Source organism: Phyllobates terribilis, unplaced genomic scaffold, assembly GCF_046119375.1.
Source record: "Phyllobates terribilis strain yellow unplaced genomic scaffold, ASM4611937v1 Scaffold_4__5_contigs__length_816908805, whole genome shotgun sequence".
Classification (NCBI taxonomy): Eukaryota; Metazoa; Chordata; class Amphibia; order Anura; family Dendrobatidae; genus Phyllobates; species Phyllobates terribilis.
This window is the reverse complement of record NW_027362764.1, coordinates 312,565,038-312,591,731: the sequence shown is the minus strand read 5'-3', so window position 1 is coordinate 312,591,731 and position 26,694 is coordinate 312,565,038. Positions and strand designations below refer to the sequence as shown.

Here is a 26,694-nt window from a genome sequence, read left to right as displayed (position 1 = left end):
TTTATCCGGGATCACCGAACCCCCGGCGACGTCTTTGTCACCCGCAGGGATGTCGAAAGCCACCTGCCGGAGGGACATCGCGGACGTGACCTCTACCCGGGTGATGAGGTCACCTTCACCCGGCATCAGTGTGCCAAAGGATCATACGCCCTTCACGTGCACCGGTTGACGGAGGAGGAGATACAATATGAGGAAAGCCAAGAGGACCCGGACGGGTCTGAAGACTACCCTCGGGAGGAAACAAGCAGAGGATACCGCTACTGAAGGAAGTAGCATAAACAAAGTACTGTATATAGTTACCCGTCAGGGTATGAGAACTGTTGCTGAAACTGTTGCTAATTGAAGTGTGGTCCCCGTTGGGACTAGTGTGGAACTGTTTAAAGGGACTGTATCCTGTGTGCCCCTAATCCCTTACCAGGCTGAGGACTGTGAGCAGCCATTTCCCTATTCCCACTGGCCGAGGACTGAGAGAGGCCATACCCTGTAAATAGTTGCGCTTCCTAAGGCGCCCCCTACTGGTTTTATAGGGAACTGTTTTTCTACTAGTGACTGTTGCACTTTACCTGGTCACAAGTTGCACCGTGGCCAGAAGATAAAGAATGTTTTATATGAAAAAGTTTTTATGATGCTAAGAGAGTTAATGATATTTTCTGATAATGTTTTCGTAATGTTTTATACCCGTAAAGTTAAAAGAGAAAAGTACCTCCCATAAAGGGATGAGTTGTAGTTAAGGTCTTATATGTGAGTGCACTTTAAAAATTTTTGTAAGTTTTAATTTGCCTTTGCTCTATTCCAGCCCGAGGACGTGCTGTGATTTACCAGGGGGGAATGTAGCACCCCGAGGACTCGGCTGCTACAGGGGTATTGCACCTCAGACCAGAGGTGTGGTATTCCACTCCCGGGTAAGGATGGAGTGTAGAACTGAGCTCAGATAGCTGCATGCACCACACTCACCCCATTTCCGGGGGACAGATCAACGGTACTCCCACCAGATAGATGTGCAGGTACGACAGCTTCTGTCCCTGGCTGGAGTGGGGGGGGGAGGAACATCCCAGTGGTGTAGGAGCAGACAGGGGAGGGACTCTGGGCATAGGAAGGAGCCCATTGCGTGCTTGTCACCTGGGCTCGGGTGTCAGAGGGAGTATATAAGGTGGGCACCATCTTAGATCAGGGTTCAGTTCAGGCAGGAGGAGAAGAGGAGAGGAGCTCAGCCAGAGAGGGCTGACAGGGAGCTGTGGCTCCGTCTGGGCCCAGCTCCAGAGCCAGGCCTGAAGCAGAGAGAGAGAGAGAGAGAGAGAAGGAAAAAGGAGGAAGAAGAGAGACGCAAGGAAAGGCCCAGAGACGAAAGCATAGAGGGAACCCTGAGATCCCACGAGAGAACGGAAACGGGTGAAGGGTTGGCAGAGCAGGGTACCGGATCCCAAACTGGTGGAGGCCAATTATCCTTAGCCAGGAACCGGAGGTCGCGGACAAGTTTTGGCGCGACCCCTCGCCATATCCACCAGGAAGGCATACCACGTATAGGGTCAGGGAAGCCGGGAAAGGTTTCACCACCAGAAGGCCCGAGGGAGCTGGACAAAGGTGGATCCCTGGTGGGGACGGCCAGTAGGAAGGAAGAGAGGGGAGCTCAGGACCACGCTCTGGAACTGCCTGGGAGTTGGCCGAGTCCCTGACCTGGTGGACGCAGCACGACTCGGGTGGTTCTACTGTGCACGGGCGACCTGGTAAAGAACTGTGAGTAAAGCTTTTGAAACTGCACTTCAAGCCTCCGTGTTTCGTCGTCGCACCTGCACCCTCAGTACTGGGACACCCGCACCATCACTCCCATTGTCATCTCTAACATAGCTGCCCTGAGGCCATACCCCTCCCGTTGGGGGTTATACCATCCACGCTGCACATCCGAACCACCGGCCTCAGCGGACTGCCCTGCAGCGGCGGCTTCATAGCCGCGTTCAACGGGTGGCGTAGTCGGACACTAATACCATCATATCAATAACGCCACTTAGTTTGACCACCCTGGGCACGGACCGGGTCACCGCCACGAGGACTACTACCCCTGTCAGATCCGGCTCCGGGTATCCCCCGCGTGCGCAACGCTACACAAACATGGCCCAGGGGGCGCGTCACTACCACGTGATATGCCACTCTTGGGCTGTAAGCCTGTATGGACAATATGTCTCTGCTTGGGCTTTTAACCTACAATGTATGGGCTGGTAGAGCTAGTTAAAACCACCTGTGACTGAATGGGAGGGACACATGGTCAGAAAAAAGGCTGTCAAACTTCTAATAGTGTGAACACGTACCTGCTGCAATGCTCCAGGAGCGGGATCCCAAAAATGATTAATAGAAAAAAAGAGAGGGGTCGCTCACTGGTCTATTCGGGTGCTCTGAAGAAAAGAGTAATCTCAATTGCAAAAAGAACTTCGGCACTCCATACATGAATATATAAGAAATATTGTATCTAGACTAATGTCACTTTGAAAAATGAAGGTTTTTTGCGCATAATTTGGCTAATTTATGTGTGCCCATCAACCACGACAAGGTCACCTTCGTATGATGGGAAACTACGCTACGCTACCACTGGATATGCCACTCTTGGGCTGTAAGCCTGTATGGACAATATGTCTCTGCTTGGGCTTTTAACCTACAATGTATGGGCTGGTAGAGCTAGTTAAAACCACCTGTGACTGAATGGGAGGGACACATGGTCAGAAAAAAGGCTGTCAAACTTCTAATAGTGTGAACACGTACCTGCTGCAATGCTCCAGGAGCGGGATCCCAAAAATGATTAATAGAAAAAAAGAGAGGGGTCGCTCACTGGTCTATTCGGGTGCTCTGAAGAAAAGAGTAATCTCAATTGCAAAATTGAGATTACTCAATGATATTGACGTCAGGAGACTGAGATGGCCACTCCAGAACCTTCACTTTGTTCTGCTGTATCCAATGACAGGTCGACTTGGCCTTATGTTTTGGATCGTTGTCATGTTGCAACGTCCAAGTATGTCCCATGTGCAGCTTCCAGGCTGATGAGTGCAAATTTGCCTCCAGTATTGCTGATAACGTGCTGCATTCATCATTTTCCACATACACACATAATAATTACACAATCTGCCTTTATTGCTATTTCCCCCTTTACAAAAATCTCTGCTATTTTGTCTCCTTTCCCATTTCAGAGTCCCCACTACTAAGTTGTAAACGAGGCCCACACATTTTTGCTATATGGGGCCCTGAAGTTCTGATAGCAGTCCTCTTTGTGCGCAATATGAAAATTATTATTTTCCAAATATCCATAAAATTTTTGTTTAAACATGTATTCTTTTATATATATAGTTAAAGGTATCTCAAATTTTAAACTCTGAAACTGAAAAAAAGTGAACATTTGTTGATAAGCTTTGTACAATAATAACAAACATTAAGATTGCTAACAAACAGTGCACTATAGTTTATAAAACTTACCCGCAGACATAAAAATAACCATTTTCTTTTGTCAGTATTTGGACAACATCTTGAGAGAATTTTTTTAAGGAATCCTGAACATATTTAAGCATATATTCATTACTGGTACAGGGCAAGTCTCTTGAGAAGCACACCTTTAAATGTGTCAGAGTACCATTTTCAAGAAAACTTCTCAATTCATCTCTAGAAACAAAATGATATAACTTAATGAGATAGGATAGAAAGTGAAACCATCAAAATTATAAACCCGGACAACACCTTTACGTTTAGTATTTTATGAATCCAGACAGAACTTGATTCGTAAAATGCTCAGTATAATATTAGCAGGGAAACTTTCAAAAAGAATTATACAACCATTCTGATATACAAACTAAGGACATCTGGTGACAGATCTGCTTTAAACTCGCTTAAGTATAAGATTTTTTTATTGTTATTTTAATTAATCAATGCATTCCAAGTGTTTTTCTCCAAGTCAAAAAGTCTGTTATGATGGTGATGATGACCTATTTTTTGTGGATGTATTATTGAAGCCTCCAGATAAAAATTCTCCAAATAAAAGAACTTTGAAGATAGGCTGTGTGAATGGAAACAGTCTCTTGCTGCAAGGTAGTTCAATGAGGGTTTTTTTTTATTCAGTCTGCATAAATGAACCCTCATTGAACTACATTGCAGCAAGAATCTCTTTCCATCCATGCAGCCCATCTACAAAGAGCTTTTATTGCCTATGCGGAGTATTAATGAGCTTGGCTCTCAATGTTTTACTTCTCTGGGGTTTCCACATCTTGTAAACGTTATATTGGGTTACCATACTATCAGTATGCAACTAGTATTCAATCTTTTGGTGGTTTTAAATGTTTTTATTCTTTTGTTGAAGACTATTCTGTTTTCTGTATACACCTTGATTTTTTTTTAGCTGTTTACTAAAGCCACTATTATTCTACCTGCTGGATGAGTCCAACATTTGTTTTATCAGCTTTTATCTAGTAATCAGTTATTTTGTCTTTTACTGATTACAGTGCATACACTAGGTAGCAAACTTGACTAGAATCCCCTCCAGAAATACATATTGTGGCACATGATACCAGTGGTACGATATCAGTCGTACAGTAGGATGGAAAGGTGGCAGAAACAATTGAGTCTGTAAACGCACAACACTGTTGATATACAGTGTCAAAGATCACAGCCAGGGGGGGTTCACGCAGATCCACCCTCTATTACCTTTCTGTCAGGGGAACGCAACTCCGCTTCCTTCAAACGTCAGGACAATTACGCAATTGTCTAACAAGTGATGGACGAGACTGAAGCTGCTTCCACTACTAGGCCGGTTATTGGAGAACTAACACTGAGCGTATTTTATATACACCTCCGATTCCAACGCATGGAGTATACCCTCGTAAGGTCACTGCCGACTCAGCAATAACAAAATAAACTGCTTGCTGCCACCACCAATCATTTATACAAGCCGATTGAACACCCGTTACATGTGGTGTATGGTTTCGGGGTGCTGTTTACAGAGCAAAGAAACAGAGCTATTAAATTTTATATTTAAGCAAGAAAAAGAGGCAGAGTTTATAAAAAAAACATACTAGATGATACCAAATAGTAACAAAACAATACAATATATACAATTACATAAAATAAAAGGCATAAAGAAACAAATTTACTAAACTTGGTCACAGAAGTGTCTCAGAACTTAGCGAAGGGAAGCACTTTGACTGGAAACATGGACAGTACTTCACAGTGAACTATGACTTCCATGGACTGACAAAGGATCCAAAACACGTTTCTGCTTTTTATTAACTCTTAAGTTACGCCCACACACCTCCACCCTGATGACCTTATGTGGGTCGGATTGTGGGATGTGCTGGATCTGTTAGAATTTTATGAGATTCCCAACTTACAAGATATCTTCGCCTCTGAAGGTTCCAGGCGTTAGATTCTGACGTCATATTTTTTATCATGATTTTACCATTAAATAGAGACCAAATATGACAGGTGCAGGCTCATCTATCAGACTTTTATTCAATTGGAGGGATTCTAGTGGCCCTACAGTGATGTGAATGATTGCATCACGTCTGCCCTTTGCTACGACGCCGAAAATCTATATCCCACAATATTGGATCGATACAAACCCCAATAATCCTATCTGTACAACGGAGACACCAAGTCTGGAAACCCTCAGCAAAAATCCTTTCAACCCAGGATGTTGCTACCTTGGAACAAAAGAAACTTCTGCACTTCTCTGCCTATGCGTAAACACATATCCTTTTGGTATCTGGACCTCAGAGAGAAGCACAATCACCATCATTAATTACTTGTACAGTGCAGGGATCCTCGGCTTCAAAACAGCGTTATCGCTCTCCCTATTTTAATTAGTTTTCTCACTTCATAGCTATATGTAATTCTCCCTCTTCACCCAAGTGTTCATTTGTGAGGGGAGGTGAATGTGCTCTCCCTGGAGACGTCTTATGGATGTTAATCTTTCTCTATGACAGACAGTGTGAGTACAATATGTGTTATGATCCTGTGCACCGAATAGAGGGTACAGAAAATAGGGTTCATCATGCAATTGATGAGAACGGGAAAAGCCAGAATAATTACATAAAATTGGCACAAATATTTTTTTCCACATAATATGACTATTCTATAATTTAGCGGTAATTAGGAACCAATGATTAGGTAGATACAGAGCATAATTGGTCTATGATTAACAGCATAATTCATATCCTTTTTAAAGACTTTTGTTTCATGATGAGTACATAACACCAAAACAGTTCAAATTTGTTCTTATTTTTTTTAAATAATGAAGAATTCAAATGTGAGCCAAAAAATCATTATAAATGGAAAAATGGGAGTCTAAAAAATCATGAGATAAATGTAAATAGCATGAATGAGCTAATATATGAAAAAATATTTAATAGTGCAGCACAATATCACATTTAAGACAATTTGAATAATATATTAATTGTGACAAAAGGTAGTCAGTATGATCCAGAAAATTGTGGTATATACAGTATAAGGGAGTATGAACAATGTAGCATAGAAGTGTTAAATGTGTGAGTTTACAAACACAATAAATATGAACATGAGTGTGAAGTATGTGAATGTGCATAAGAATAACAATTACAATTATATAACATTATTATATAAGGACAATGAAAGGGTAAGTATAAAGGTAGATACAAGATATGATGTGAAAACATAGGGAAATAACAAAAGAAAGATGTATAAACAAGAAAAGCAAATGAAAAGCGAAAAAAATATATAAAAGGTGAAAATATGATTTTGTATGTGAAAATGATTGATGAAATGTAGTGAATAGTGTATAAAGATACAAAACAATAAAAAAAACAAATGGGTTGGAAAAAACACAAAAGGCAAGACTGTGGTATAAAGTGTGAGACATGAGGAAACATGACTGCTGTTCCTGTGCGGACACTGGAGAATCCGGACAGCATGCGGTGCTTGCAATGTGACTGCAGACTTGTAGTTTTATCCTCTAACTTTTTCCTTGCATATTTGAAGCAGTTTCAAATAAGCAGTGTGTCATTTCTTTCAGCGTTTTTTGCAGTGTTTTTTAACCATTCCAATGGATGGGAAAAATATTCAAGTAAAAAATGGGGCAAAAAAGGAGTGTATTTTATGCTGCATTTTTCCTGCTAAAAGACACGTTTTTGGTGCAGAACTATCTACAGCAAATACTTAACATGTGCTCATACCCTTATTTTATCATCCATAAAGTTGGGGGAAGGATTTGATTTTTGAGCGCTGAGCTAAATACAATTTTGGTGTATATATTGTGGTAAGACGCCTTACTCGGCCGCTTCCAGAAGTAGACCCAGGAACTATGTTTTCTCTGCAGGCTTTGTTATGTGGCATAAAGCCCTGCAGCTCCAGCAAAAATAAACACAGCCTTACCGGCAAAACAACAAAACAAAAGATAAACGATAGCACAGTCCATAGAAGTGTGGGGCTCGCCCACACAGTTGTAGTCCCAGCTTTCAGCTCCTCTCTGAGCTGTGGCCTTCCAGTCTGGAGTCCTTGCCTCTCCAAACTTAACAACATAAAAAAAAATAGTGACTGAGCGTTTAAACCTTGCTCAGCCACACCCTGATGGGAGGCAGTGTGAATGGCTTCCCACCCTCTTTGCCATTCACATAAAACCACACACCCTTTAGTGAGTTAACCCCCAGCATATAACATGCTGGCAGATATTTTGAAGGTTTCAGTTCACACAGGCTAGCAACCTGAGTGATACATACCTCACCTCGTATATCACACCAGATAGGGAATTCTAGAAAGGGCATCAGCGTGTGGTGCCGGAGTACGCGTGTGCCCATAGCGCGCTGTCTGGCGCCATTTTGCTGAAGACACACTGCAAATGTGTCTTCAGTAAAATGGTACCGGATAGCGCGCTATGAGCCGATTCCGACGCAACACTACTGCCCCAGTCTCCGACCAAAACAGAGGCACTGCGGCAACACTCCTCCCGGTCAGGTAAGTATGTAAGTATGGCGCCGGAAATCGTTGTATGCGTTCAGTGCCTACGCATACCGCGATCTCCGGCACCATACACTCCTCTTACCTGTAACGGCTCGATGCGTTCTTCTGTCTGGAGCCAGATTGCACAGGTGCGTCGCGCTTGCGCAGTCTATAAAGGCTTCGGACAGATGGAAGCATCTACGATTATATTATAGATAATAAAGTATCTATAGTAAGTACGTGGAGTGACAGGGCAGCTTATGATCATCAACATAGGGCAAGACAATTTTGTCCGGCAATACAGAATGTAGAACCAGCAAACACTGGGAGCTCCTGCATGTGAGTGATCAAGGTAATTTACATGTTATATATTCTGTATTGTATATCAAAATTGCCTTGGCCTATGTTGATGATCATATGCTGCCCTGTCACTCCATGCACTTACTATAGATACTTTATTATATCATATATGGAAGCTAACATATGAAATTTCTTTTGTGCATGCAAATTTACATACTTATATTGCTCCCAGTTTGAGCGCCCCCTTTACACAGTTTTCCCCACATGTGTCTGCTCCCCATTTCTTCATCCTGTATGTATAATTGATTAATAAAATTTGCTATTTTTACATATTCTCTGGACTGTCAATCGCAGTTTTTCTGTTTCTCTATGTATCATATGACCAGTGGTCCAATTAGTCTATTTAAATATTTGGCATGATATTTATGCAATACTATGTGCGATATACTTATATAGATATTGAACATGCTGCTTTTTTCATGAGTTAGCTTTGCCACCTGGGTACCTTGTAGTATGAAATTCCACCTCATCTAAGGCTATGTTCACACTGTTTTTTGGTGAGTTTTCATGGTGTTTTTTCACGCGGAAATGGGCCAAGAACGCTAAGGAATCCTTGTGCCAGCTGCAATGACAATCCTGAAGTGCTGTGCACATGATCAGAAATTTTCCTGTCAGGATTGTCATTGCGTTTAAATCTGCATCATGTCAATTCTTTGTGCGTTTTTGCAGCATTTTTCACCCACTAACTTCAATTCAGTCAAAAACGTAGGTATAAAAATATTTGCGGATTTGCTGTGGATATTTGCTGCGTATTTGACTGACTCAATTCAAATCAATGGGTCAAAAACTTAGCAAAAACACAAAGAATTGACATGCTGCAGATGTAAACGCAATGACAATCTTGACAGAAAAATTCCTGATCACAGCACTTCAGGATTGTCATTGCTTTAGCTGGCACAAGGATTCCCTGGCCCATTTCTGCACTCTATACACTGACAGGAGCGCGATCGCTCCAGGAAGTGTATAGCGATGAGCTGCTGAGACTGAAGTTACAAGAGTTCATCAGCTGGTGATCAGCTGAGAGCTCCGGTGACCTCACTTACAGCACCTGTACTGCATGAAAATTTTTTCAGTGTATAGAGTGTTGTCCTTTAGAATAGTCACACCAGTGATTGCTCGTGTGACTGCTCTAGAAGTGTCCCAGATAGTCGTGGGACACTGGATTATGTTGGAAAGGTGAGGGATATGGCTGTTTTTTATTTTCTTTTTTTTACAGGTGACAATGGCTTCTGCGGAATGGGCGTTAGGTGAGTATATAATGTTTTCTATTTTTAAATAATTAAAACTGTGTGTAATTTTATTTATAATAAAAGACTTTATTCTGGCCATATCTTTATTTCAAAAACTTTAATATGTGGTTAGTAATTGGAGCGTCTTATGGACGCCCTCCATTAGTAACCTGTGCTTCATGTCAGCTGCCAATACAAGTGTGACATGAACCCCAAACCTATTACCCCACTTGCAATCGCACCAAGGCAAGTGGGAAGAGAGGAGGCTAAGTGCCAAATATTGCGAATCTTATAGATGCGCCATTTCTGGGGCCGCTGAGAGCTGATATTATTAGCCGTGGAGGGGGCCAGGATCAATGGCCCCTTCCCTAGCTATTAATATTAGTCTGCAGCTGTCTGCCTAGCCTTTGGGGTTAGCATTTATAGGGGACTGTGACAATACAGCTTCTAATCTTAATCAACCAGACGTCTAGATTTGTTAAGCCAAGAGAAATACCCTATTGTGTTTGTGTTGACATGTGAATGTATGTGTATTTCTGTGGTGGGTCAAGGAGGACAGATCAGTATTTTTATAACCCTGATTGTTGTCTTCTCTTGGTTCTGAAACAATGATGTTTGTTACTATGCTAATTGCATATTATACTAAAGCCAGCTAGATGCTGATTTAATGAGCCCCCTGATATGCCAGCTGTGTGGGTTGATTGAATGCTCAAACAATGAGACCTGAGCCCTGTGGAATAATATCATCCCTAGCCCTTGCCCTGTGGATGTGTACTTGACAGAACAAATGTGAACTATTTAAAGGAACATATGCCTCTGTAGCAGGCAGATTTGAAACAGAGAATTGAAGGGGACTTTAGAGGGAGAATCAAAAATCAGACTCTCTTCAGAACATCAGCTTCATAGCATGGCTTTACCCAAAGAGACACAGATTTGGATTCTACATGATTCCAGCCTACAGGTATATGGCCCTGACTGGAAAGATACAGATCTGCTCCGCTGACCATCAGAGAGCCCATGGATATATTTGGGGAGACGAAGTCACATGGCCCCATGGATATGTTGTTTGGGGTTGCCAGGTGGGACCCTCTGGTTGCCTGGAACCCATGGAGACATTCGGAGAAGCCAGATTGGGACCAGCCGGTCATCTGGCCCCATGGAAACTCTTGGAGAGGTCAGGGTGGGACCCTTGGGTCTACTTGCCTCATACCTCGATGGACTGTCAGCTTCCTAAGCTGGCCGCTACTTACTCTCAGTGGGGGCCCGCCAAAAGCGGGAGGCCACTGGTTAAGGTAATTGGCCATGAAAGTCCCAATGTCGCAGTTGTTCTATCCCAAGCGGGCCAGCGGAAGGGCGAGACTGTGTTATGTTGTGCCATCTTGGGTATTTGCTGGAACTTTTCTATGTGTTTAACGTCTACTTTGTGGTTTAATAAAGTTTTGGCACACTGTTTTACCTTCACCCTGTATTGTCTGAGTAGTAATATGCCAACGGAAGACCCCATGTCCTCACAGGGACCCTACATCAACTTTTTTCTGGGGTCCCCGTGTAATCTAGCTAGTAAAGGCTAAGCAAACAGCTGTGGGCTGTTATTAAAAGCCTGGGAAATTTTTGGCTAATGGCCCCTTCCCCGGCTAATAATATCAGCTCCCAGTGGTTGGCCTTCCTTCTGCTGGTTATGAAAATGATGTGGCAGCCCACACCATTTTTTAATTTTAGGTTATGTGCCCACGAACTGGACATAGCAGCGCTTTGGACGCAGCATATTTTCGCTGTGTTCAAAACGCTGCGTTCTATTGAATGCAGGTAAATTTGCATGTGTTCACTGAACTAGTGGTCACATTTCTGTTGCAGAGACCAGCGACTGCGACTCTGAAAGAGAATTTGATATGCTGTGGTCCTGAAAGATGCGCCGCATGTTAATGTCCGCAGGTGATCCGCAGCCTCAGATGCACGCATAGTGCATCATGATGTTACACTATGTTGTAACATCTGGCCGCTGCAGGTTTGACGCTGCATAAATATGCAGCGTCAAACCCGCAGCATTTCCTGATCATGGGCACATAACTAAACTCACTCGCAGCATGTCAATTTCTGTAGTGGAGACGTCACTATATGTGATGGATCTGCATGTACTGACAACACAATACACAATAGGAGTAATGGCAGTAGGGTTAATGTGATTAGGGGTCGCTGGCACCTAGCTTTAGTAATGAAGAGGTGTCAGCCAGACACCCTCTTTACTAAGTAAAGAGTTAAACACACACACTGAGAATAAAACACTTTATTTGAAATAAAACAGACACATTTTTTAATCATTTAAATTAACCAATATATTCACACCAGGTCTGACTGTAATCCAATGGTTAAAGTGATGTCCCATGTTTCTTTTTTCGAATATCTTTATTTAGCTCCAAAAAGCATTCATTGCTGTACAAAAACGCATTTAAAAAACGCATCAAAATCACATTTTTGCTGCAGCATGCTTTGCTGTCAAGAGATGCAGAAACCTTGCAGAAATTTCTGCAATCAAATACTGAACGTGCGTAAATAGCCTAAATCGGATCCCATTTGCTTGTGACAATATGTATAATTTTATATGACATGTTCTTTATTTTTTTAGCTGCCTGTCACGGGTGTGTCAGAGGTGACAGACAGTCACCCTGTAGTGGTTTGCAGGAAATCTCCACGTTTGGCAATGCAGACAGTTGCCTAGATAGGAGGCTGTGTTTAGGACCCAGTGACTATCTCCCTTTAGTCTGGGTGTATATATACCTGGTGTGTCTAGGTGGGCGTCGCCGGTTATACTCATTTCTACTTGGAACTTGGCTGAAGCAGCATCAAGTCCTCTCTGGAGTCTTGAGGCCGTGTGCCCTGTTGGAGTTCTTCTAAAGCTGAGTTGTTGTTCCCCTGTGTTGTCTTCCCCTTTTGTCTTTAGAGTGCTAGCGGAGGTTAACTAGTGCTCATCTCCTTCCAACCCCAGCTATAGCCTTACTCCAGGGATAAGAGGGTGAGGCACGTGATCGGTGACAGCTGCGGAGGCTGTATAGGGACGTTAGGGGGAGACAGGGTGAAGCTTGTCCAGATTAGGAGGTCACCTCTTCCCCCTTTCCCTAGTGTCTGGGCCCCCTTTCCCTTTCCCCTCTGTGTTGCACTCACACCTGGCGTGACATTATAACCAGCCGAGCACGTTTTTGGAAAAAACAAACAACCAAAAAAAAAAAAAACAGACACAAGATTGACATTTTGTTTATTTTTTTCTTTGTGTGTTTTTGGGCGTGCACCTTTTTTTTTTCCTTACTCCCTTTAGTATGGGAACAGTGGCAGAGCTCGCAGAGCAGTTCCACTGTCTGTCTCTGGAGGTGAATGACCTCCACTGTGAGGTTCAGCAGCAGTATCAGCAGTAACAGGCCGCCAATGTGGGGGTCTCTGCAGGTAGACCTGTCCAGCCTGAATCCAAGGTTTCCTTCCCGGACAGGTTTTCAGGAGGTAGGGACAGTTTTTTTGTGTTTAAGTAGGCATGCAAATTATATTTCAAGCTTCGTCCCTACTCCTCCAGTAATGAGGAGCAACAGGTTGGCATTGTGATCCCTCTACTGAAGGGAGATCCTCAGTTGTGGGAGTTTTCGTTACCGCAGGATTCGATTTGTCTCCTATCTGTGGAGGTTTTTTTTGGAGCTCTTGCCCTCATCTATGATGACCCTGACCGAGTCGCCTTGGGTGAGTCTAAGCTACGTTGCCTTCAGCAGGGGATTCGGTCAGTGGAAACATACAGTTCGGAATTCCGTAGCTGGGCAACGGATTCCAAATGGAATGACTCAACCCTTAAAAGTCAATTTTACGAGTAGCTAACGGAAAGGCTGAAAGATGCCTTGGCTGTACATGATACCCCTCAGTCCTTGGAGGCTGCCATGTCTTTGGCCATACGTCTGGATAGGCGCCTTCAGGACAGACGGGTGTGACCTTCTCCGGGGCCTTCTTGTTGGGGTTGTGTACCTTTGCCAAGGGACCGGTCTGGGGGTGAACCAGTACTGGGGGAGGTGGAGGAACCTATGCTGTTAGGGGGTGTCTCTACATCATACATTTCCCCGGAGATTCCCAAGAAAAAAGGCGTATTTTTTTTGTGGGAAAAAGGGACACTTTGTTGGGACCTGTCCTTCAATCATATACAGCAAAAAATGGCAAAATTAAAATATAACTTTTAATGGGATAATTAAAATCTAAAATAGTATCTAGATACACACAAACAAACATAAATAGGGATGTTATTCACCCAGTGGGGTGGACTAGTTCAGAAAATACAACAGGAGATATATGTTCCTTAATTTACTACAATAATGTTTACTCCTTAATAGTAGAGAGAGACTATCATATGCAGACAGTGGAAATTCATAAGTAGAAAGAAAAGGAACAATCTCACCGGTCCTGCAGCACGAATTTCTCCACAGAATAGCACAGGGTTAATCCAGCGGTCATCCACCTCTGACCCTATAATGCCCTGTTCTAATATGCTGTCCCTAGGACCCCAAAGCTCCCGCCCTGACAAGGGCAGTCCACAGCTGACCCTAAAGATCTGATCAGCCCTACATAGACCCTACAGAAGTTTCCAAACGCGTTTCCTCACCATCAAGTGATTCATCAGGGGAGTAACAGAAAAATTATTATCAATAGTCTAGGGTATGGTAACCCTCCATGCAGGTATATAGAAAAGGCAGTGGCAAAATGGCCACAGGTTGATTGCCTTAAGTATGTTCAGGTACAATTAATCCAAATAATTCCCATGTGTGTACCTTGAGACACATCTGGTCTCATTGGATAACACCGTAAATAGCAGCGAACTTTAGCCAATTAAAGCTCGTATATGCAAATGCCCCCTGCAGGAGCTAAATCCACCCACACATACATGCCCCAGCGATCCACAAACGCCCCATAAAGGGCAGACAGCGATCCCCTACCCCCCAAGGCAGGATCCCCCCGAGGAGACACATCTAAGACCCCCACAAAGAAAAATCCATTATAAGACCCCCTGAAAACGAGACAATCTAACATTTCCCATGCAGTATGCTCCATTCCCACGCCGTGGAACGCTGTTTGCGCTCCATCGATGTCACTTCCGGTCATGTGATCCACACCGCGGCGTCACTTCCAGTTTCTTGGAACGCAAGCCTGCGCTCCACCGCCGTCATTTCCGGTTTCGTGGAACGCAAGTGTGACACCCCAGGGGTCTGGTTGCCACAGTGATAGAGATGTTATGTCTGAGAGCAGGTGGGAGGTCCTTTGGTCAGGGATCCTGTGCATGCCACACCTCCTGCCCAGTCTTGGGAGGGGAAGAACTTCCCCTATATAAACCCGGGGCTGAAGCAGGGTTAGCAGTCAAGGAGAGTAGAGACAAGAAACAGCAGAAGCAATACTACTACGAGTCAGGGGCTGGCAGCTGCAGAGCTCGCCCTGACTGAGAAGCTTTCTTATCGGACCCGGCGTCCGAGGCTGTGGGGACTAACTCTTACCCAGCAGCAGAAGCCGACCGGCAGGGGATTTCAGGTCCTCAGGCCCAGAAACCCGAAGGCACGGTCACACGCGTGGGACCAGCACCGCCATCGTGGAGCGGAAGCCATTAGAAGGCCCCGAGTCACCGGCCATACGGGTGAGCACCACACGGTACACTCAGGGACGTGGGCTACTTATATCCGCTTCTAGCAAGGTAGCCAGAAGAGTACAGTCAGTTTGGGAGGCCTACAACTCCGCCTGGCCAGGGGAGATCCCATCTGCTCAAGGACTGACCAGGCCCCGTTCACTAGCAAGTACTCCGGGAGGGTCTATCGTTGTTACCAGTAAAGACCCTGAATTACACCGCACCGTCTCTGAGTGGTTCCTGCTACCCCCATCATCCACATCTGCTGCCCTGAGGCCATACCCCTCCCGTTGGGGGTTATACCATCTACACTGCACCATCCATCCACCGGCCTCAGCGGACTGTCCTGCAGCGGCAGCTCCATAGCTGCATTCAACGGGTGGCGTAGTCGTCCTGCATCTACCGCTGTTACATCGCCGCTCAGTTTGACTCCCTGGGCACGGACCGGGTCACCGCCACGAGACTACAACCCTCAAGAGATCCGGCTCCGGGTAAGCTCCCGCGTGCGCAACGCAGCGCGACACAGGCCCAGGGGCGCGTCAACTTTTGGCGTAGTCGGCAGGATTTCATGCCCGCAACCACCGGGTACTGCGTGCCTGAAAAGCAAAGACTGTTCAAACTTACCTGTGGTGAAGATTCCCGCCATCCGGCGCCATCTTCAGCCTTCTTCCCGCCATCGGTGAAGTTTCCCGCCATCCGGCGCCATCTTCTGCCTTCTTCCCGCCATCCGTGGAGTTTTCCCGCCATTGGACGCCATCTTGAGGACGCCGCGCGGGAAGAAGAGGGGCGTGGACTCCGAAAGCGCGCGAGAACTGAAGCCCCGCCTCACGTCCGGACGTTGCGTAAGGTCCTGGAAGGAGCCCAGCAGACGCCGACGTCACAGGAGTGCGACGGAAGGTCCTCAACCCTGACGATCCACTGCGGAGCCGCGGCCTACGGAAGAGGATCATCGCAAGGTAGGCCACGGTCCACTAGGGGGGAGGAAGATGTCGGATACGGAGGAGAGCTTCACTGCCTCAACCCCCGCCAGCGCTACCGCTGCTGCAGTTATGCCCTTCACCATGCCCTATATCCCGGGAGCAGCTTGGCTACCCCAGTACTCAGGGGAGTCACATACCCTGCATGACTTTAGAGAAAAGCTGGATAGCCTCTTCCAGGTGTACCCCCTCACAGAAGAGCAAAAAGTGAGCATCCTGGTGGCCCAACTAACCGGGGCAGCCAAAAGGGAAGTAAAATCCTGGCCACCTGGGAGGAAGACTGTCGCAGGGATACTAACCCGGCTGAAGGACACCTTTGATACCCGCACCTCAGCCGAGATTAAGCTTAGATTCTACGGGTGCAAGCAGCGAGCGCATGAGAGTATAAGGGACTATGCACTAAACCTACAAGAGGCCCTGAGGGCCATTAAGCAGACCGACCCTGATGGAGTGGGAAACGAGGACAGGCTGTTGACCGAACAGTTTATAGAGGGACTGTATTGTAATACCCACCGAACCCAGTTGCGGGCAATGGCCTTACAGGATCCCCATCTGGGCTTTGCACAGTTCAAGGACAGAGCCATCCGGGTGCTCCGAGAACCGGCACCGGGTGGCGTTGTGACCCACAAGCGCCCTGCTATCACTTACCACCAGGAGGCGGCGCCCTTGTCGGCAGGGCCTGTGGGAGCTGATGCGCAGGCTTTGGACAATGACCCAGCTCCAGACCTACACCATCAGGTCCAAGAGCTAGCTAAGAGCGTTGCTGCGCTAACCCGAACTGTGCAGTCTTTACAGGCTTCCACCCCAGGGAAGATCCAGCTGGCATCCGGACCGGAGGACATCCCGTGGCGTCGACCAAGGAGGACCCCACCGGCCAGAGGAAGACCCAGTGACCGATACAGCGAGGACGGACGACCCATCTGCCGCCGCTGCAATCAACCTGGACATATGGCAAGGTACTGTTCTTTAAACGGGCACAACCTGGGGTAGAGGGCCAACCCCCAGGAAAAAGATCACCAGGCCCATCGAACTGGCGCGACAGATATGTGGGAGGACGTCCAGTCTTGCCTGTGGTACTGGATGGCATTCCCATGAGTGCCCTACTGGACACCGGGTCACAGGTCACCACCATCCCGTACGTGCTCTTTAAGCAGTACTGGAATGACTCGGATATTACCCGCTACCCTGACGACGACTTGAGTATCATCGCCAGCAATGGCCAGCCCGTGCCACAGATCGGATTTAAAGAGGTGACCATCAAAATCGGTAGAGTCGAACTGGCAGCACAGGGACTGATCATTGTAGATATTGACAAACATGAGAGTCACCCAAAAATAACTCTAGGAACTAATGTAATTGAAAATTGTCTTGCAGAGGTGATTTTCCTTTTACAGCAGGTTGCCAAGAACGCCAGCTCCGGCGAGCAGCGGGTGCTCCAGAAAGAGATCCGGGCACTGATGCGACGGCAACAGGTGGAACTCTCCGGCGGTGAGATTGGTAGCGTAAGAATGTGTGACCCTTTTCCTATTGCCATGCCCCCAAAAAGTGAAATGATGATTTGGTGCCGGGCAGCTATTGGTCTGAGAGGTAGGGATTACCAGGCAATGGTAGAACCAGTTTACTCGGACAGTAGGCCCACCATTTTGACAGCACGGGGGGTGGTTGATGTACGCCATGGGAGGGTGCCCGTTCGCATAATAAATATCGGGGAGAGGGAAGTGTATCTGCCCCGGTATGCCACGCTAGCCAAATTATATACCATTAACCAAAATTCTATACAATCTGTGGAACCCTTGCCTCCATCTCACCCGGAGGAAGGTAACGGCTCTAAGAAAAACATGGAGGACTGGTGTCAGCAACTACATCTGGGTACTGACTCCACTCCCTCACACCAGAAACAAGGAGTCTATCGGGTGGTTCAGGAGTACGAGAGAGTGTTCAGTAAACACCCGTTAGACTTCGGGCGAGTCAAGGGGGTAGAACACCACATCCCCACGGGAGACCATCCTCCTATAAAAGAGAGGTATCGACCCGTACCCCCTGCCCACTACCAACACGCCAAGGGGATGCTTAGAGACATGAAGGAGGCTGGGGTGATCAGGGATAGCTGTAGCCCCTGGGCAGCTCCACTAGTCTTAGTCAGAAAAAAAGACAACACCATGAGGATGTGTGTAGATTACCGGAAAATCAACCGTATCACACACAAGGATGCGTACCCCTTACCAAGGATAGAGGAGTCATTGGCTGCTTTAAGATCTGCTAACTTCTTCTCTACCTTGGATCTCACTAGCGGGTACTGGCAGGTTCCTGTAGCAGAGGCGGACCGGGAGAAGACCGCATTCACCACCCCGATGGGACTTAGCGAGTTCACCTGCATGCCGTTCGGACTCTGCAACGCACCAGGAACCTTCCAACGACTAATGGAGTGTTGTCTGGGCCACAGAAACTTCGAGACGGTCCTGTTGTACCTGGACGATGTCATCGTATATTCCAAGACGTATGAGGACCACCTGAAACACCTGGCGGAAGTGTTCGAAGCTCTGGCGAGTTACGGCCTAAAGGTGAAACCCTCCAAGTCTCACCTCCTGAAACCAAAGGTGCAGTACCTGGGACACATGGTGAGCGCTGACGGAGTGGCTCCCGACCCTGATAAGATCACCGCAATTAAGGAATGGCCAAGCCCCTCCAGCGTAAAAGAAGTGCGGCAGTTCCTCGGGTTGGTAGGCTACTACCGAAGGTTTATTCCCGGTTTCACCAAAAAGGCAGCACCTATGCAGGACCTCCTGATAGGCCAGTCCCGGAAGGCCAAGAACCAGAAGCCGCCCTTCAAATGGGAGGAGCTGGAAGAAGAGTCCTTCCGCCAGCTGAAGATGGCCCTCACGGGGGACGAAATCCTGGCGTACCCGGATTATAGCCAGCCCTTTATCCTCTACACCGACGCCAGTAACATCGGGCTAGGAGCCGTACTGTCCCAGATCCAGCAGGGGAAGGAACGAGTAATCGCCTACGCCAGCCGAAAACTGCGACCCACCGAAAGGAACCCCGAGAATTACAGCTCATTTAAGCTAGAGTTCCTGGCCGTAGTATGGGCAGTCACCGAGCGCTTTAAGCATTACCTCGCTTCTTCCCGGTTCACCGTGTACACGGATAACAACCCGTTGACACACCTGGACACGGCAAGACTCGGTGCCCTGGAGCAGAGGTGGATGGCCCGTCTGTCCAACTACGAGTTCACAATCAAATAACGGGCAGGACGCTCCAATACCAACGCGGACGCCCTGTCCAGGATGCCCAACCTGCCGGACGGAGGAGAAGATCCGGAGGGACTGGAAGAAGTTGAACTCCCTGCGTTCCACCGTCATGGAACTATCCAGTATTCCCACCGGGTAAGGAGTAAGCAGGCTGCTACGTTGAACCCCTTACCCCACTACAACTGGGTGGAAACGCAAGACAGCGACCCTGCCGTCCGACTGGTGAAGGAGATGCTGACTCGGCCGGAGGCTCGCCTTGAACCAGACGCTCCGGAGGAAGCCAAACAACTATGGGCAGAGAAGAGTCGACTGTTCCTTTACAAAGGGAAGTTGTGCCGCAGAATGGTTAACTCCCGGACGCATGAATTACTCTGGCAAGTAGTGGTGCCACGAAGAGACGCAGCCATGGTGATGGAGGCATACCACGACGGAGCTGGACACTTCGGGTGGAAGAAGCTGGAGTTCCTGCTGCGCGAGCGGTTCCACTGGGTAGGCATGAGGGGAACCATCGAGAAGTGGTGCAGAGACTGTGGCCCGTGCAACCTGAGAAGGAAGGACCGTGCCAGCCAGAAGACTCCCCTGCAGTCCATCGTCACCCGGCAACCGTTGGAACTGGTAGCCTTGGATCATGTAAAACTGACCCCAAGCAGAAGTGGCTACGTCTACGCGTTAACCATCGTGGATCATTACTCCCGGTTTCTGGTTGTCGTCCCCGTCAAGGACTTAACGGCTCAAACAGCAGCTAGAGCCTTCCAGCAGCACTTTTGCCGTCCACACGGGTACCCGGACCAAGTGCTGACGGACCAGGGACCTGCCTTTGAAGCGGAGGTCTTCCAGGAATTCTGCAATCTGTATGGCTGCCGGAAGATAAGGACGACACCCTACCATCCGCAAACTAATGGACTTTGTGAGAAAATGAACCAGGTGGTAATGGATCTTCTAAAAACGTTGCCCCTGGAAGAACGCAGTCTGTGGCCTGAGAAGTTGCCCGATCTGGTGGACCTATACAACCACATCCCGGTAGGTTCCACCAACTGTACCCCGGCTTACCTAATGAGGGCAAGACCTGGTAAGTTACCTGTTGACCTGGAAATGGGAGTCCTGACACCCGAGGACACTTCACCAGAAACAGACTGGGACACAGAGAGGCAGCAGCAGTACCGGAGAGTACAGGAGAGCGTGGAGCGAAGTCTCTGTCAGGCTAGGGAAAGACAAGAGAAAATTTACAACCAGTATGCTCCCGCTGTTCCCCTGGTACCCGGAGAGCAGGTCTTGAAGAGGAAGAGACGGCTCCACAAGTTGGACGACCAGTGGGAGAAGGACCCGTACACCGTACTGCCCTCAAGCCACGAGAACCCGAAGGTTTGTACCATCAGTAAAGACGGAGGGGAAACCACAGCCATTGTATCCCGGGACCACCTGAAGAAGTGTCCCGAACAACTGAGGAACCCTGAAGAGGAACAATAAGACCATCGACCCGTAGAGGAAAGGGAAGATATGGTTAGTACTGTGCTCGGGGACTTCCCTCGGTCTTGGACTCAAGTCAATGGTGCAGTTGTGGTACCCGTACTCACCTTCCTCCAACCAGCATCCCAAGCACCTACGGAGCAACAGGTAGAGCTGGAAGAACAGCCGGTCCAGGAGGCAGAAGACTCCACACAAGCAGAACAGGAGGATCAACCCTCTGCTTATAGTGAGCCTGCCGTACCCCTAGTGAGACAAAAAGCCGGTAGACAGCTGCCCAGTTTACCCTTGACAGCTCCTACACCCTGTAGTTCAGGGTCAGACAGTCAGCTCCGTAGGTCCACTAGGGCCACTAGAGGCCAGTTACCCGCACGCTGGAGGATTTGAAGTGTATAAATTGTTTTATTTATGTTTATCTGTGTATTGTTGCTTGTGTATAATTTTGTGTTTCCAGTTATTTTTAGGAATCCTTGGTGGATCTACCGGGAATCCTTGTACAATTAGTTGGAGCGTAACCCAGGATGGACTAAAGACTGTTAAGGACTCGGGGTAGGACAAACCCCTACCTGGTTACGTCTCCCTGTTTTGGTGAAATGGACACCTTGCTTTTCTTCAAAGACTGCACCCGGTTACGGACATGCCGTAACCAACTTTATATGTTTTTCTTATTGTATTATTATTGTCTTTATCTTGTAATGTTTTTCTAAAATATGTTTAGTCCCGGAGTACTAAATTTCACTAGGGGGGAATGTGACACCCCAGGGGTCTGGTTGCCACAGTGATAGAGATGTTATGTCTGAGAGCAGGTGGGAGGTCCTTTGGTCAGGGATCCTGTGCATGCCACACCTCCTGCCCAGTCTTGGGAGGGGAAGAACTTCCCCTATATAAACCCGGGGCTGAAGCAGGGTTAGCAGTCAAGGAGAGTAGAGACAAGAAACAGCAGAAGCAATACTACTACGAGTCAGGGGCTGGCAGCTGCAGAGCTCGCCCTGACTGAGAAGCTTTCTTATCGGACCCGGCGTCCGAGGCTGTGGGGACTAACTCTTACCCAGCAGCAGAAGCCGACCGGCAGGGGATTTCAGGTCCTCAGGCCCAGAAACCCGAAGGCACGGTCACACGCGTGGGACCAGCACCGCCATCGTGGAGCGGAAGCCATTAGAAGGCCCCGAGTCACCGGCCATACGGGTGAGCACCACACGGTACACTCAGGGACGTGGGCTACTTATATCCGCTTCTAGCAAGGTAGCCAGAAGAGTACAGTCAGTTTGGGAGGCCTACAACTCCGCCTGGCCAGGGGAGATCCCATCTGCTCAAGGACTGACCAGGCCCCGTTCACTAGCAAGTACTCCGGGAGGGTCTATCGTTGTTACCAGTAAAGACCCTGAATTACACCGCACCGTCTCTGAGTGGTTCCTGCTACCCCCATCATCCACATCTGCTGCCCTGAGGCCATACCCCTCCCGTTGGGGGTTATACCATCTACGCTGCACCATCCATCCACCGGCCTCAGCGGACTGTCCTGCAGCGGCAGCTCCATAGCTGCATTCAACGGGTGGCGTAGTCGTCCTGCATCTACCGCTGTTACATCGCCGCTCAGTTTGACTCCCTGGGCACGGACCGGGTCACCGCCACGAGACTACAACCCTCAAGAGATCCGGCTCCGGGTAAGCTCCCGCGTGCGCAACGCAGCGCGACACAGGCCCAGGGGCGCGTCACAAGCCTGCGCTCCACCGCCCCATAGCCATCTCACAGACCCAAAATCAGTGGTCTCAGCAAACATAGCACAATGACCGACCACAAAGAGCATCTCCACTATGTCATAAAGCCTGCACAATGCCCCTAAAGAGGGAATGTGCAAATGACAAAAAAAAAAAAAAAGGGGGGGGGGGGGGGGACGCCTCGTATACATAAGATCTATAAGACACACCCCCTATATATATATATATACCTCATAAGCTTAAAGCCACACAACCTCCAGTGGGAGGATAAAAATGCAAAGAGTAAGGATATGTACAGGGGTTTATAAACGATCTTAGATAGCATGGGATAAGAAGGCATAATCAGTACATTAGAAACGAATAAGTGGTGAAAAGGGGGGGGGGTGAAGATGGAGAGGAGGGGGGGAGGGGAAAAGGAAGAAGGGAACGGGAGGGGGACAAAAAAGCTCAACTCACAGGGAGAATATATAAGTAGATTTGCATATAGGGATTCAGAGCCATATCCCTGTTCACTCTATCTCATACACATATGAAAAAGAAAAGGTGTATTTATACATTGATGTCCAAGCAGGTTCAAAAGAAGGTTATGTAATATCTAGTTCCAAAGAGTAAAAGAAACTCCAAGGCTAAAGAAGCCAGCAGTATCGGGAGAAAAATACAAGAGTTTACTCATCTATAAAGCAGTTGAATGTAAGTTGTTCATTCAGCCCCATAGGGGCCATAGTTTTAAGTCGGAAAATCCACCTTGTTTCCTTCTGTAGGATTACACGATCCCAATTACCTCCCCTATGGGGTTTAGGGACCTTTTCTATCCCCATGAACAAAATGGCTTTCTTGTCCCCTCCATGAAACTCATTAACGTGTCTCGCAATGGGTGTTTCCCTATGATGTTCAATGTCCCCCAGATGCTCGCCTATCCTCGTCTCAATTCACGTTTTGTTTTACCAACGTACTCAAGGCCGCATTTACAGGTACCTTTATAAACCACCCCTTGTGTACGGCAGTTAATAAAGTCCAGCACCCGAATTCCCTGTCAATGTTATTGCCTCGGAATGTTTTACCACACTGTATCGATGAGCAGACCACACATTTTCCACATTTATAGCATCCCTTAGTCAAAGAGCCAAGCCAATTATCCTGTCTAGGTGCAGAGTAGTGACTATGTACCAAACGGTCCCGGAGAGAGCGGCCTTTTTTATATGTAACATGGGGGAACCCCCCAAGGTATGGAGATATATCTCCATCCATTTCCAAGATAGGCCAATACTTGTTAAGGATCTCCTTCGCCTCCCTAGCTCCATTTCTAAAGGTTGTAATAAACCTAACCACTTCTCCATCATCACCCTTAGGTTTAGAAGTCAACAGGCTGGACCTTCTTCTGGACCTACTCTTGAGGTATGCTTGATGTACCACATCTCTAGGGTAACCCCTTTCATGGAATCTATTGTGGAGGTCGGCAGCCTGCTCCTCAAAAGCAAGATTGGTGGTACAATTTCTGCGGACTCGCAGATATTGGCCTGTAGGGATACCTCTCTTCAGGGGAACAGGATGATGACTTTCCCATCGAAGCAACGAGTTGGTCGCTGTAGGTTTTCGAAACGTACTCGTTTCCACAAGACCACCTCTACCCTTGCGAATCAAAACGTCAAGAAAAGGAAGACAAGTAGAGTCTGCTTCACACGTAAATCTCAGGCCAATCGGATTTTTATTAAGCCCCTCAACGAGGAGCTGAAATTCCTGAACGGAGCCCCTATATATGACAAATACGTCATCTAAATACCGTGCCCACATTTCAATCCTCTCTACGCCTGGGCAGACTCCCTCCCCAAAGACCATTGTTTCCTCCCACCAGCCCAGGAGCAGATTAGCGTAGGTAGGCGCACAAGGGCTACCCATCGCAGTGCCCCTGAGCTGGTGGAAGTACTTATGGTCAAAAGTAAAGAAATTTTTAGTCAAACAAAATTCAAGCGCTTTCAGCAGAAACCCATTATGGGCCCGACACTGCACACTCCTTGTGGATAGATAGTACTGTACTGCCTTCAGACCCATATCATGTGGTATGGAGGAATACAGTGCCTCTACATCCACACTTGCCAAAATGACCTCGGGTCCCAGTGTCACCCCATCCAATTTACGAAGCAAGTCTGCTGTATCTCTGGTGTAAGATGGTAATGCAAGAACAAAAGGGCGTAGCACCTGATCGAGGTATATGCCTAGGTTCTGACAAAGACCACCCACCCCCGATACTATCGGCCTACCTCTAAGGGGATTAATTCCTTTGTGTATTTTAGGTAGGCAATAGAATGTCGCCATCACCGGATGTTGAGGCAGCATAAAATCAAATTCATTTTTGTCAATCAGTTTATCTCTCAGGCCTTTTTTCAATAACTCTGTTAATTCACCCAGAAAGGCCGACATTGGGTTTTCAGAAAAGATCGCATACCCCTGCCTGTCCTTTAACAAATCCAAACACATCCTACAGTATTTTTCGACATCCATGACCACCACATTACCCCCTTTATCTGAAGGTTTGATAACAATGTGGTGGTCCTGTTCAAGATGTCTAATAGCCATTATTTCATCTCTACTACAGTTATACTTATAGAATGTGTTTGTTCTATCAAGTGCCAACAGTTCTCTAGTAACCATATTCACAAACGTGTCAATTGAAGACACGTCTCTCTGTACAGGTGGCATCCTAGTACTCTTCTTCTTAAGGGTAGAGAAAGGTCCCAGTCCCCTAGAATTAGGTTCGGGGATTTCTAGGTTACTGAGGAGGCGCACATCAGGCAAGATATCAAGAGGAATATCAAACTCCTCACACGATTTTTGATCCTGTCTTGCGAAGAATTTTCGCCACCTCAATTTCCTCGCAAAGAGATGCAGGTCCTTTATATATTCAAAGTTATCAAAATCAGAGGTGGGCACAAATGAGAGACCCTTATTAAGTACTGCTAATTCCACGGATCTCAATGTTCTCGATGAGAGATTTATAACTCTTGTATCAGATTCAGAGGTTAGGGTCTTCCCTGATTGATCCGATTCCTCAGGGGGTATGTTGAATCTAAAAAATGAGTATTTTGTACTACATATTGTTGTCTCCCCCTGCCTGGACCACGAGCACGTCCCCCAACCCTCTGTCGCCCCCTACCTGATTTACTCCTACTATCAGTATCTGAGAATTCAGTATCAGTAGAGGTGATATCTGTCTCTCGTTCAACCGATACAGGTTTATTATTCAGAAAAAGGTAGGCCTTATTTTCTTTAAAGTCCTGTGAATCTCTCAGAAATTGTTTGTGTTTCCTTTCTTTAATATGATACTGGAACCTTTCAATATCAGCTTGAAGTTTAGCCTCCCTTGTCCCAAAGTCAGTCTCCTGTGAGAATTTTTTGGTGAGTTCTATTTGCTCCCTCAATTTATCATCGAGAGTCAGTAAGGTTTGTTTCTCCTCCTCCAACAATAATGTCATAAGACGTAGGGAGCTAGCAGTCACCTCCCGTTCCCATCTAGAGATAAACCCTGTATTTCTGTGTCTATTGCCCGGATTAAGAGTGATTCTAAGTCCCCTTGGTACAATCCCTGCCTTGATATAGTTATCCAAACTCTGTACTTCCCACCAAGAGGATATTTTATCCTTATAGGCCCTAGTCAGCTCTCTGAATGCAGCCTTATACGTGGGTGTATATTTCTTTTGAGTAAACACTTGTTCTGAAAAGACCTCCTTAGCCTCCACTAGCCACTGTTCTGTGTCAAAATTCATGGAGAGAAAACCTGCCATACCAATATCAGATTCTATACAATAAACAGCAAATACATACAAATCTCAAAAAAAGGGCCATCTGGCCACAAAAAATCCGCCAACAAGAATCGGACATATACAGCAAAAAATGGCAGAATTAAAATATAACTTTTAATGGGATAATTAAAATCTAAAATATTTGACCTGTCCTTCAATTCCTAAACAAAAGGAGACTCGTTTAACTCTCGGTAGCCTGGAGTTGGATAAACAAGGGGTGCATTTGTGGCCAAGCTGCAGTTCCCGCTTTGTCCTGACAGCAGAGGTGGTGCTAGAGAGCAAAACCGAAAAAAATTCTGTGTTTGTTGACAGTGGAGCCGGTGTCAGC

At 46.9% G+C, this 26,694-nt stretch overlaps 1 protein-coding gene across 4 annotated transcripts in view; it reads right to left on the bottom strand.

Moving 5' to 3' along the window:
* MTRR (5-methyltetrahydrofolate-homocysteine methyltransferase reductase) overlaps positions 1 to 26,694 on the bottom strand; it is a 432,636-nt gene that overhangs the window by 49,714 nt on the left and 356,228 nt on the right. For all 4 annotated transcript variants that reach the window (XM_073678384.1, XM_073678385.1, XM_073678386.1 and 1 more), the window contains one exon: positions 3,457 to 3,639. In XM_073678384.1, the coding sequence (XP_073534485.1) occupies positions 3,457 to 3,639 (183 nt within the window). The remainder of the gene's footprint in view (positions 1 to 3,456; positions 3,640 to 26,694) is intronic.